This window comes from Urocitellus parryii, chromosome 6 (assembly GCF_045843805.1).
Source record: "Urocitellus parryii isolate mUroPar1 chromosome 6, mUroPar1.hap1, whole genome shotgun sequence".
NCBI classification, from domain to species: domain Eukaryota; kingdom Metazoa; phylum Chordata; class Mammalia; order Rodentia; family Sciuridae; genus Urocitellus; species Urocitellus parryii.
In genome coordinates, this window is record NC_135536.1 from 155,620,627 (window position 1) to 155,634,577 (window position 13,951).

Here is a 13,951-nt window from a genome sequence, read left to right on the forward strand (position 1 = left end):
ATCCGGGTTTAGAGCTGATCAGGTTTGAGGAAGTATCCCGCTCCTTGAGTTTAAGGGTTCCTCGTTTAAGACAAGTTTAGGGCATTCCCGGTTTAAGACAATATGGGTTTTAGGGAAGTTGGAGGTTGAAGATTATTGCTGCTGGGAATAGGGTGTTCTTGCTGCTTGAGTTCCCATTGAGTTCTCGTGAGATTAAAAAAGTATTTGGAAAAAAGCCTCGTGGAGTAGGTGAATTGGGCAGCGGGAGAACTGGGATTTCCCCTGAACGTGTGTGCAGGCCGGCGTGAGTTCGGGAATAAAGAATTGCTATTTGAATCTACAAAGCTGTGAGTGGCTCGTGATTCTTGTGTCCAGCCCAGACATTGGCATCAATGAACATTGTATACACTTCTATGTTAAAATTCATTGGTCTTTTGCACTTTGAATAACTCTTACTCATGCATGCTTCTGCAACATCATTCATTGTTTATCTGGAAACTATTGGTTCACCAAGCTATGAAGATTTTCCAAATCTTTTGAGTCATTGAATTAAAAACAAATATCAAAACATCAATTCATTAACATCATCATTAGTTTCATCAGAAAAAGTGTTATAAGTATTGTTAAACTGTCAAACTCATAAATGGCAGATACTGGTTTCCCTAAATTGTATAGTCTTTTTTCTTAATTGTATTCTATCACAGGGTGCAAATGCTGTCAGTTGTTGTCTTGGTGTAACAATCTTATCTCATTCATTTTTAAGAAAATGTCTGCCAACTACTTGCATCCAAAATCCTGTATTTTGTCTGCCAGTTTTTCTTTCATGTAAAAATGGTGTTCCATGAAAATGGCAATTGGTGGGGCTAGGGTTGTGGCTCAGCAGTAGAGTGCTGGCTTAGCACCTGTGAGGCACTGGGTTTGATCCTCAGCACCACATTAAATAAATAAATAAATAAATAAATGAAATATAGGTATTGTATCCAACTGAAACTAAAAAAGAAATTTAAAAAATGGCAGTTGGTTCAACATGCAGTTCAAACAACTGCAGAAGTGCTTTTTCTTGAAACAACCTACATGCTTCAGGATACAATAGACACACTTCATGCATATTTCTCATTTTGTCACAAAGAATACCAAAAACACATGGACTCAAAGGCTGAGATTCTATTCAATTAGTAATGTTACTGCCTAATCAAGAATATTCTTTAGTGAAACTGGATCCTTCTTTTTTAAAATTGAAATTGCAATTGAGATAATTATAGATTTACATACAGTTTTAAGACATAATATAGAAATTCCTTGTATACATTGTCCTGTATCCCCTAATGATAACATTTTGCAAAACTACAATAAGACAAGCAGGAGATGACATTGATTCAAGTGTGTGTTCGTATGTGTATTGAGTTCTACATAATTTCATTACCTACATAGGTTTGTGTATTTATCACAACCATGGTATTGAATAGTCCCAATACCACAAAAATCCCTTAGGTTTCCCTTTCATAGCTATACTTATCTCCTTACCTTTCATCTTACCTTTCCCCTGCCCTTAACTCTGGCAACAAATAATCTGTCCTCCATTTCTAAAATTTTATCATTTCAAATGTCACACAAATGGAATCATACAGTACATAACCTTTAGGCATTGGTGCTTTATTTCCCCACTCAGAAAAATACCCTGGAGACATACCAAAGCTATAACATGGATTAGCAGTTCATTCCTTTTGTTACTGTGTAGTGTCCCATGGTGTGAATGTGATATAGTTTTTTTTAACCATGCATCTGTTGAAGAACATCTGGGGTAATTCCAGCTGCTGTGGACTTTTATGTACAAGTCCTCATTCCTCTGGAACAAATGCCCAGGAGTGCAATTGCTAGGTCATATAATAATTGTATTTGTTTCTTTTTAAGAAAACACAACATGTTTCACAAAGTGGCTCCACCACTTAGCAATTCCACATGAGTGGTCCAAATTCTCTATATCCTCATCAACATTTAATGGTGTCACTATATTTTGCTTTAGCCATTTTGACAGGCATGCAGTAATATTCCTTAGTGGGTTTCCTTTTCTGTTGAAAGCAGGTCAGGGAGATGAAGAATTCCATGACTAATAGGACATTTGGTGTCACTGCCTTGATTCCTGGTAAGGTGCCAACTGTTTTATCCACTATCACTTTTGAATAGTCAGTGCAAATGTCAATAAAGTGGAAAAGGAACATAATTTAATTCTCTCATTATGAAAATAGCTTTTATCTCATAGAACCACTGAACTTTTATGACTTGGAAATCACCACTCCTCCCAAAACCAAGGTTCCCTGGACCATATTTTGGGAACAAGGACGCAAAATCATACTCTTGACAGGGGCTAAGAAGGAAGGAGCAACAAATGAAACAAAAAGACCAAGGCAAACCAAAGCAAAAAAAAAAAAAAATGCTGGTGGGAAGTTTTATTTCATTTTGATGCCTTTATAAATATTAAACATTTGTGTATTTGTCATTATATTTAGATGCTTGATGTCTCCCTCCTGGTGACTTAATAATTAACTAAAAAGATTTTTCCCCTCAAAAAGAACAAATAACTGGGAACTCCACAGATGGCCTCAGCAGTAGAATTAAGAAATAAATTGTGATGTATCCATGCAATGGAATTCTTCATGATATAATATGGGGGCATCTCAGAAACATGTTGCTGAGTAGAAGAAACCCAATGTCAGAAAATAAACTGCATGATTCCATTTACATAAAGCTCAAAATAGGCACAATTAATCTCTGATCTTAGAAGACAAGGAGTTAACCTTAGGAAAGTGCCTGAATGGAAGTAGGAGGGGGGGTCTTCTGGCTGGCTGGGGTCAGTCTGTTTTTGGAAACAGGTGCTGGTTATGTGTGGTATTCAAATTGTGAAATACATCAAACTGCTTATTGGTTATACTTCAATAAGATTATTTCAAAACTAGGGCTGGGTTTTGGCTCAGAAGTAGAGTGCTTGCCTACCATGCATGAGGCACTGGGTTCGATCCTCATAAAAATAAAATATTGTGTCCACCTATAACTAAAAAAGAAATATTTAAAAAAATATTTCAAAATTAAATGTAAGTAACTGGATGCTTCTCCCAATCCAAGCCTAGTTCCACGGCCCTTAGCTGGCATGGCCCTTAAGGTAATGGTGTTAACATGAGGACCACTGCCAGCCTGCCTTTGCCTTGGCATACACATGCCTTCCTGTACTAGAAAGAGGACCCAACATTTTCCACACAGGATCCTTCCTAGCCTGTCCAGTCTTGAGAACCCAGCCTGCTCAACAAAAGGGTCTGTCCAGGCTCATCATCCAGTAGGGTCAAAATGGGGACCCACTAAGTCTGATAACTACCAGGTAGGTGCCATATCTTCATGAAGTCCCTGACCACAAGGAGATCCATCTTAGTCTAGGGACCATGATTTATTTATATAGTTTTGTGATGTAATTGTGCCTCAAGTTCAAATTTTTTAATTCTTGTGATAAAGATTTGGGGTATATTATCAGCCGCCTTGAGCAATACCAGTGAGGAAAATAGCTTCTCCTCCTTAAACTTCAATCTCCTTGTTTTGTTTTGTTTTGGTTTGGTTTTGGTTTTCTTGTCCCCGTCTTTGAATCCCACCTGGGCTGCTCTCCACCATAGGATTCTCCAAATGAAGTTCAAGGAAACTTCAGAGATGAATGTACATGGGTCACAATGGTCTTATATCATGAGGAGAAGGAGGCTACTCTGGTCACTGCAGGTACTTACAGGGTCTCTGCGAGCTTCATTGTATTGGCTTAAATCTGTCAATATGCTTTCACTGAGCATGAGGGTTCTCACAAGCTTTTCAATGCCAGGAGTGTCCATTAAAGTGGCTAATCTTATCTTAATGGACCTGGATAAGGAGAGAAATATTATTTTTTAGGTTAAAGTACCAAAATATGTATTTCTCCCAGAAATGGAGAAAGAATTGCAATATATCATATAAAATAATATTTGGAGGAGTATATACGTATTCACATTGGAATTTGATTAATTAAAAGTAATTCATTTCCTTCTGGAAAACCTGGAAAGTACACAAAAGAGTACAAAGAATAAGATAATGCCATTAGCCAAAATAACAAGATCATACTTTAAAGGGATACAATTTAAAATGCTCAGCACTCTATTTCTCAGGTGGACCTGGGCTCAACCATTTTTTCATGATATGTTAAGAAATTGCACTGTACCAGGACTGCCTTCACAAGCATGTTCCCCAGAGAGCAGCCCAGAGCAGCATGCTCTGAAGGACCTACCTCACACTTTGAGTTTAATGCTTCACCATCTTAGAAATTCTTAATAATTGTATCTTTGATTTTGTGTTTTAAGTGAAATGAGACAGTGCAGCACGTCCAGGGGATAGGGGTCTCTACTCATGCACGGTCCCCCCCACCCACCCATCACTTCTCCATAGTGGGTTATCTCCTACCTGTTCCCTGTCCCTGGCACCTTGGTACTCTCCACCCCTGCCTCACAACTGCTGCCTCCCTCTGCCATGGGTAACAGCTGGGCTGTGTTGGTTTGGGGAGGTCCACATCTACGATCACCCTCAATTCCCAGTGAGAGCCTGGACACGGACTGAAGAGGGTCAAGGTCAGATACATAACCTGTGGAGTCTCTGGCCACACAAGGGAGCTACTGTCCACACTCTGGTGGTAGGCAGAGCCATGAAGTGTTGACTGGTGACTCAGTGTAAAATTCTTGCCCATTCATATTATGTAGCTGGCCTTTCATTGAATTCTCTATAGTCATCAGGGTATTATGATTAAATAAGACCAGGCTATTCCTCCTAATGTTAATAGACTATTCTAGTCTATTTTAACTCTTAGGTACTAAATATCTGTGCATATTGGCAAAGGAAATCTACACCTATAATTAACTGGTTAAAAATGATCGATTAATATTACCATGATAATTTTTATGTGAAAGAACTTGATTCTGATATGACCACCTCACATCAAAATTTAGCTCTGATGGGTTAAAGATGTGAATGTAAAACAGAGAACACAAAACTACTGGAAAAATACTTAGGAGTATTAACAATATATGTGTTATGGTTTATAAGTGAGGTGTCCTGCAAAAGCTCACATGTGAGACAATGCAAGAAGGTTCAGAGAAGAAATGATTGGGTTACAAAAGCCTCAACTCAATAAGTGAATTAATCACCTGATGGGATTAGTTGAGTGGTAACTGAAGGCAGATGGGGTGTGGCTGGAAGAAGTGGGGCATTGGGGGTGTGCTTTGGGGTATATATTTGTATCTGATGAATACAGTCACTCTCTGTGCTTTCTGATCATCATGTGAGCTGCTTCCCTCCACTACTCTCTTCCACTATGAGCCCAAGAAAGGGAGTCTGCTGTCTGTGGATTGAGACCTCTGAAACTGTGAGCCCCCAAATAAAATTTTCCTTTTCCACAGTTGTTCTTGTCAGGTGCTTTCATCACAGCAGCAAAAAAAAAGGTGAATAAAACAATATGATCTCACAAACCTTTGCACACTAATGCTGATAGCAGCATTAATCATAAGAGCTCACTAGTCATAACAAGCCAAGTGTCCATAAACTGATGGATGCACAAAATGTGATACACATACACACACACACACAATGGAATATTATTCAGCCATACAAAGAAATGAAGTACCAACACATATTCCAACATAGCTGAACCTTAAAAACATTATGCTAAGTGAAATAAGCCTTATTCAAAAGGTCACATATTATATAATTTCATTTATATTGAATGTCCTGCAGAATCCAATTTAGATTCAGAAAGTAGATTAGAAGTTATCAGGGGCTGGGAAAGAAAGTAATGGATGTGACTGTTTAATAGCCATGGAGTAGCCTTTGGGGTGATGAAAATGTCAGATAGAGGAATAACATAAATGTACTGAAAACCATTGACTTGTACATCTTGTACACTTTTAAATGGATAAATTATATGCTGTGTGAATTATATCTCTATAAATCTGGAAAGGCAATGGAAATATAACTCAGAGCCAAAAAATAAGTGGGTGCAGCTATAAATATCAGATAAACTAGACCTTAGGGCAAAAATCAGTATGTGAACAAAAGTCTTTACTTGATAAGAAAAGTAGAAATTCACTAGGAAGATGCAACAGGCTCAAAACTGCAACTTAACAGCATAGCTTAGGACACTGAAGGAAAAACTGACAGTCACAAGAAGAATTTGACTAGACCAATCATCCTACTGGTAGGATTTGGAAACTGGTATCAGACAAAAAAGCTTCACACACTGTGGAAGATTTGGATAAGCTTACCCTAAAGGACATTGCATCCGCAAAATGAAACAAACCCGGTTGTCTAATAGTCTATTTAGTGTTGTCCTTCTAAAGCCCTCCACTGTCTTTCCCGTCTGACTTAATGGTAAATCTGTCCTTCCAGGGGTTCAAGCCCCAACCTTCGGCTACCTTTTGGCTATCTCAAATGCCTCTCTTTGGCTGGGTTGCACTTCAGATTGTCTCTTCCTTCAAAATGCATCTAAATCCACCCACTTCTCCCAAGCTTCAATATTCGCCCCGACCACCCTCACCTCCCGTCTGGGGTGGTACAACGGTATCCTCACATGTCTGCATGTTTTTCACCTTTGCCCCACAAATCCACCCTCAGCCGAGCCACCAGAGTGACATTTGTAAAGCGTTAATTTTGACATATTATGATCCATCTATTCAAATCCCAGGAAGAGCGGTATTTCCAGCCTCTTTTATGCCTCCTCTCAGAATAAATAGTGTTTTCAAATGCACAAGATGAGACACAGGATTACAATACATGAAAGAAACATGACTCAGCAGTGGTCTCATAACTAGCATTTTTTTGCTTCATTGATGGTTATAAGTAATAACTGGCAGATGTAGATGTCAACAAATCTGTGTCATGATGGGAAGATACCTGTGGTTGCAATGTGAGAGAAAGGGGCAGCTACTGCTGACACTGTGGTGGTTTGTTGTCTACTTTTACAACGGAAGGAAATGCCAAATTCCAGTGAAATCTTTGTGAAGAAAAATAGAGATATCTTTTTTTTTTTTTGTCTGAATTTTACCCATGGACCCAAGTTAAGAATCCCAGCTCTTTCCCATTGTATTCTCCCAGTGAGAACCAAAGTCATCCAGCGACTGAAAGCTCCCTGACCACAGCCGCCTCCCTTATTTCTTGGCTCTGGGGGTCTCTCTGAGACCTTTTCTCTCTCTGATTCATCCCTGAATCCTTGGCTTCTTGCTTTCTCTGCTCTGCATCACACATCACCAAAGTTTTCCTTAAACACAACTGTCATGCTCCCTCCTCGGTTATCACCTGACTTCCCGCTCCTCACCCCAACAAATCTACTAGCCTTGTGTCCACTTCAACATCAAGTGTTTTGCTCAGACTTCACCCTTTCAATGATATCATCCCTGACCTTGATCCCCTGATTTAAAATCTGGAAACCCTAACTCTCCCATCACCACTATTCATTCTATTTTTTTTTCTGTGAACTTCCTTTTTTCCCCACCCACTAGAATAAACCTTCATGAAGATAGGAATATTGATCCATTTGCCCCCTGCTGCAACCCTGTGGCTAGAACAATGCCTGGCATATAGTAAGTGCTCAATAAATCACTGCTAAGTGAATGAATTATGCAGCTTATATAGAGATAGTCAGAGAGCTTATTACTTGTTTGAGCTTAGTGCTGCAACTGAGTTACAATGTGTTCTGAGAGCCAGGTAATTGAATGAGCACGTGAATGTCTCCCCCCAGCAAGGCTCAAAGCTCAGACCACATCATGGTCCATTTGGAAAGCCAGGCTTTTCCTTAGCATACTGTAGTGATGAATAGATGTTGAGTAGGACACGGGGCTGTTTCCCTGTCAAGCGCCAGAAAAACACAAACATCATTTCCCTTATCTGTCCATAAAAATCTACTGTTGATTAGGGGATGCACCCATTTTGCATTACATTGTGCAGCTCTCATGTTTGTTATTTCTATTTGCCAAGGAGGAACACTTGAGAATTTTCACTGGTTCCTGGAATTTCAGGAGGAAGAATGGGCATGGTAATAGGTTTGTGCCCTATTGTAAAGCTACACTGTCTGGTACAGAGCCCCTAACCACAGGTGGCTCCTGAGCCCTTGAAATGTGGCTGCTCAGAATTCAGACTGCTCTAAGTACAAACTAACAACTGAGTTTTGATAACTTGGTACAAGAAAAGAATGTAAAAAAACATCATTGATCCTATCACATATTGATTACATGGTGAAATAATATATTAGATATAGTAGGTTAAATAATAAATACTATAATTGATTTCACCTATTTTTTAAAAATTAATGTGGCTATGAGAAAATTTTAAATTGTATGTGTGATCACAAGGCATTTTTTTACTGGACAGGGTTCTTTAAATGCCTGCATTTGCTCATGAGAGCTATTTTTCACATTTTTAAATCAGTTCAGAAGTCAGAATGCAGGTTTAGTCCATGGGTGACCTTTTTTCTACAGCTCTGAGGGAAGGTAACTGGTTCTGCATCTTGTGCTAGGAACAGCAGCTGGAATGAGAACTGGAATGAGAAGGACCTGTAGCTAGAGAGAAGGAAATGGAAATGTGGCAACAGGTATGTGCCCTAATTGCTCCCGTACAGCAACTGACAGGAGCATCTAGAAAAAGGGAAAAATGAATGTGCATCAGTGATAAATTCTCTATAAAAATGTACTCCTTTAAAAATCAGTTATTAAAATCAGTTATTAACCATTGTTAAGAATGGTTCATTCATTCAGTGAGTTGCAACTGATTATTACATATCTGCAGTACACTCTGTGTGCTACAGATTTATCAGGAAACAGGACCACAATTCCTACCCTGTGGGGCTGGCCTTCTGTTGATTCTAGAGGCATATTCTGAGAAACAATTCTGAAATCCCCTAAAATTTACAGTAATATATATGAGTTTAAAATGGACCAGGAGTTATAGAGACCTTTATCCATGCTTTAGCTATAGAAAGCCCCTTGGAAAATAAAGTGACTTTGCTGAGCGCAGTGGCACATGCCTGTAATCCCAGCAACCTGGGAGGCCAAGGCAGGAGGATTGCAAGTTTGAAGTCACCCTCAGAAACTTAGCGAGACTCTGTAACAAAATAAAAAATAAAAAGGGCTGGGGATATTGCTTAGTTGTTAAGCACCCCTGGGTTCAATCCCCGGTACCCCTCAAATTAAATAAATAGAATAAAATAAAATGACTTCAAAACAAATCTATAAGGATGCTTAATATTTTATTATCACCCTCTGCAATTCTTAGAATGCAAGTGATTTTAAAATATATATGATGTCATGTACACACCAAAAGGACACAATTTATTGTTAAATCAAGTAGCTATCTTTATTTCTTACCATTCTCAGATAAATCCTAACGATTCAGAATATTCATTGAAGGTCCATAAAATTGTACTAATACTTTCTAAAAGATGAACTTTGAATCTGATAAATAAAAATCCAAAAACACAAGTCCACTTTGCTGTCTACACTTTGACTTAGGCCTGGAAGGACTGACAAAGATGGTGTCTCATTGGATATATTTAAATGTGACCCTAATTTCATCTCTTTACAGGCTTCAGATAAATTTTTTTTAAATCCCCCTTCTTCTGCTATACCCATGATGGTGGGCCCTTTTTTTCTGTCTCACTGCATGAGACCTGGAAGGAGGACACTCTCACTTCCCTCTGCTCTGGGTATCACCTTACCTGACCCTTCCAGAAGCAAGTGTGCATTCAGTAAGCAGGCTGGTTTAGCCATTCTTTCCTCAAGGGTGCAGGCATTGTTCTAAATCATCTTGCTTCAGCAAGGGACATTAGCTGTGGTTTTCTTGGTCTACCTATCTGGCTTTCTCCCGCCACCAGATGCAGTAAGGAGTCTTGTTTTCTAACCTGTCACCTCCCCTGGTCACTTTCATCTCTCCAGATCATCTTCATTTCCCAGGTTACTTCATCTCCCAGGTCACCTTGCCCTACCCTGATCACCTTCACCTCCTAGCTAGTCACTTTCACCTTCCCTAATCACTTTCACCTCCTCGTCACTTTCACTTTCTCCAATCAACTTAACCTCCCCAGGTCACCTTCACCTCCCCTGACCAACTTCACCTACTAGGTCACTTTCACCTTTCCAGGTCATCTTCACCTCCTCTGTCACTTTCACTTTCCCTGATCACCTTCACCTCCCCAGGTCACCTTCATCTCCCCTAATCACCTTCAACTCCACTAATCACCTTCACCTCCCCAGGTCACCTCTTTCTTTCTCTGATGTACTCAAATACCCAAAGTTGTCAGAAGTGTCCCCTCTCCATGAAGAAATGATGACACCTTTGACCGCTGGTTTCTTTTTAGATTTTAAAAGTTTTGCAGCCTTCATCACCTGCTTCACAGCAAGATGTTTTCATCTTTTCCTGTTTTACGCCCTAGCCTGGCCTCAAAAGTCAGAATTTATGGTAATTACTCAGACTACATACTGAATGAAATAGAAAATCATATGTGAAAGTAGAAGGGAAAAAAAATCACCACTTAACTTTTAACCCCAAATTGAATGAGTAAAATTTTTTATACAACTACAAGTTGTTTCTGTGTGTGTATAGTCACACATATTGCAGAAAAATGGGCCAATTTTTTGATGCTGGTAAATGAAGACATAATAATGGAAATGTGATCTGATTCTTTTTGAACTGTAACAGCGGGAACTATGTAATAGAATCATTAAATAATTCTACAGTTATTAGCATTTCATTTTAAATCAAAACCAAAATTGCCAGAAATACTCCTCATAAAAACAAAAACCAAACAACAACTACCACAAAACAAAAAGTAAAGTTTCTACTGGGTGCTGTTCAAAAAGACTACTCAGGAACAGAAGGAGCAGAAGATTGGTATCACTAAAACATGCCCCATGATAACCTGAACCAGGTATGATGGTGGCTTTGTAGAAAGAACAGCAACCAGGCATGAGTGAGCTACTCACAGAGGAGTAAATAAAACAAACCCATTAAAGGGAGGAATCATTTAAACAAAGGCCTACCACATAAGGGCATTTTTATTTACTGAGCAGAGTTGACAATTGGTTCCATGATCTAACTCAGTGTATTTATGTATTAGAAAATGATTTCTAGCACAATAAATATTGGTTAGATAAATAAGTCTGAAACATATTCTCCCAAATAAAAAATGTCAAATTTCAGAAAAGCATATTTTGGAAGGGCAGCAAGATGAGATGAGCAGCCAATTTATCCAAATGCATCCTCCACTAAAGACAGAAGAAGGAAAAGCAAGTGCGAAGGTGGAGACTGGGCAAACAGCAAAAATGGAATAACCAATCTTTGAAGCCATACACAAACCCTATATTAAGTCTGGAAACATTCTAGAGATTACTATATAAAGTAAAAGTGCTAAAAAAGAAAACATTTAATTTATCCATACTTAATTTCAAAGTTAGCATAACGTTAGGAAGTATTCTCATATTAAAGACCAAGAGTCACTACATAAGATGAGAGGAAACCTGGGTGCAGGATTTGTTGACAGAAGAGGTAGCCATCACTAGCAATTGAATGAATTATTTGTCCCGGTGTTCACCAGCATGGCCAGAGGGCAGGTGACAGACACAAATATAATTTCCCAAGGGATGGAGGAGGAAATTAGGTAGGAGACCAGAACATGAGGTCATGAAATTTAAAGTAACCAAACTTAAGAGCAGGAACAATTCATCCCAAATGTCAAGAGAAGTGAAGCAAAAAATGGAATAACACGATATATTTTTTAAACTATGGCATAAAAAGAGTGGGGGCATAAAAAGAGGACCTGTGCCCTCACCCTGACCTTGTGGCTCCTTCTGCATCTCCCCCAGGCCTTTGCTCAAGTGCACCACTTCCTGTGCTCATCACGTACATACTATTTCATGTCTTTATTCATGTCTTTCTCCTCTTGCTAGATAGAATACAGACCCCATGAGGACAAGGATTTCCATCCGTTTTGGGGTCACTTCTCTTTCATCAGAACCTGGAATACAGCTGGAACACATAAGCAGTCAATGTTGGCTGTTTTACTGGACAAATAAGGAGGTTTTCTGGGGGCTTCTGGGAAAGAAAGCACATAGCATCAGCCAGCATCTCTTCCCTACAATGCCGCAGGGATGTCGGCCCAGAATACAGCAGCCATTTTGCCAATGTGATAAGAGCCAATTCCAGAATGGAGATGACAAAGGAGAGGGCAGAATGGAAGAGAGGAAAGAATCAAGGCTCTTGCGATACAAACTGTAAACCTTGCCTATCTCCAGACCTCTCACCTATGTGAGCTGATAAATGCCCTGGGCTGGGAGCCATTTTGAGTTGGATTTTCTTAATGCCAGCTGAAAGCATTCTCCCCGTTAGTCTAAATTTTGAAATTTCAAAAGATGGTTTTAGAAAACTATGAGAAAAGGGAAAAACAGAGAACAAGAAGCAGGTAAGGGAAATGAGAAGCATTACTTGATAGGTACAAAACTATATAATATATAATTAATGTATATGATATATAATATAATTATATATAACATAATAAAACTATTATAGCCCACATATTCTTATAAAATTTAGCTCAAGGATTATTTATATAGTATGCAAGTGACCAAGTAACTTGACAGTGCCAAAAAATTACCAGATAATAAGTTTAAAGTAAGTGTGGCTTACATGGTTCTAGAACATCTGCATCTGGAAGAGAGGCAGAATCATATTCTTTACTACTGAATAAGACATTCATAAAAGCAAAAGCATCTGCAGTGCTTCTCAATCTGTAATGTGCATAAAAGTCAAGCTAAATGCTTATTAGCAGTACAGATTCCTGGGCAAACCAAGAGGGAACTGAAATGCATATTACTACGCGAAAGAAGCCAATACGACAAGGCTACATACTTACTGCATGATTCCAACTACAAGACATTCTGGAAAAGGTAAAGCTATGGAGACAGTAAAAAGATCAGTGGTTGCCGGAGGGGAAGAATGGATGATCAGCAGAGAACAGATTTTTTAGGGAAGTAAAACTATTCTGTATGATATTATAATGCCGTCATTATACATGTCATTATACATTTGTCCAAATCCATAGAATGGTCAATACCAAGAGGGAACTCTACATGGACATGAGTTGATAATGACCTGCAAGGTTGGTTCTCCAATTATAACAAGTATACCATTCTGGTGCTGGATGTTAATGGTATCAAAAAGTCCATGTGTGGAGTTGGGGGAGGGTTATGTGGAAATTGAATTTTATGCTCAATTTCGCTGTGACCCTAAAAAATTCTCTAAAAAAATTAAGGTTTATTAATTGAAGTAAAAAACCCAAACAGAACAGATATACATACAGCAAATAAGTCATCATCTTCACCACATCCCCCTAGTCCTGCTTCCCAGAGGCACAGAGGGTAAATGGAATCCTGGGAACCTTTCTAGAACTTTGGTACTTATGCAAGATAGAAAGGAGATGTAACGGCCCCATATAATCCTTTACTCTTTCTCCTTTTAGTAACAAAATCAAAGAAGTTTTTATTGTATACACCCAACTCACTAGCAACATATCTCCCAGCCAGAAGGTAGAGCCATTTGACCAAGTTCCTGACCTCAGAATATGAACAGAAGGCTTGGACTTTCCATCCATTTCTCTATATACCCTTTTCCGTGGGCTGAAATGTGGCCAGAGTTCTCTTTGCCAGCTTAAAAATATATCTTTGTTAGTCAACTGCATTTTAGTTAAATTAGGATGATTCACAAAACTTGATATAGTAAACAAACAAACAAACTTCACTGAGTTATGCCCCTCACAGCTGTAGCTTATATAAGTCTTGAAAAGGCAGGAACCACATCTAGGTATTTTTCACCATTATATTTCAAGATCCTGGCATAGATTCTTAGCCCTGAGGAAAAATTTTCTAATTTTTTTAATGTT

At 38.8% G+C, this 13,951-nt stretch overlaps 1 protein-coding gene across 1 annotated transcript in view; it reads right to left on the reverse strand.

Moving 5' to 3' along the window:
- Window positions 1-13,951, reverse strand: part of Cfap61 (cilia and flagella associated protein 61) — a 262,491-nt gene that overhangs the window by 159,085 nt on the left and 89,455 nt on the right. The window contains exon 14 of the mRNA XM_026400722.2: window positions 3,744-3,870. Coding sequence (XP_026256507.2) covers window positions 3,744-3,870 — 127 coding nt within the window. The remainder of the gene's footprint in view (window positions 1-3,743; window positions 3,871-13,951) is intronic.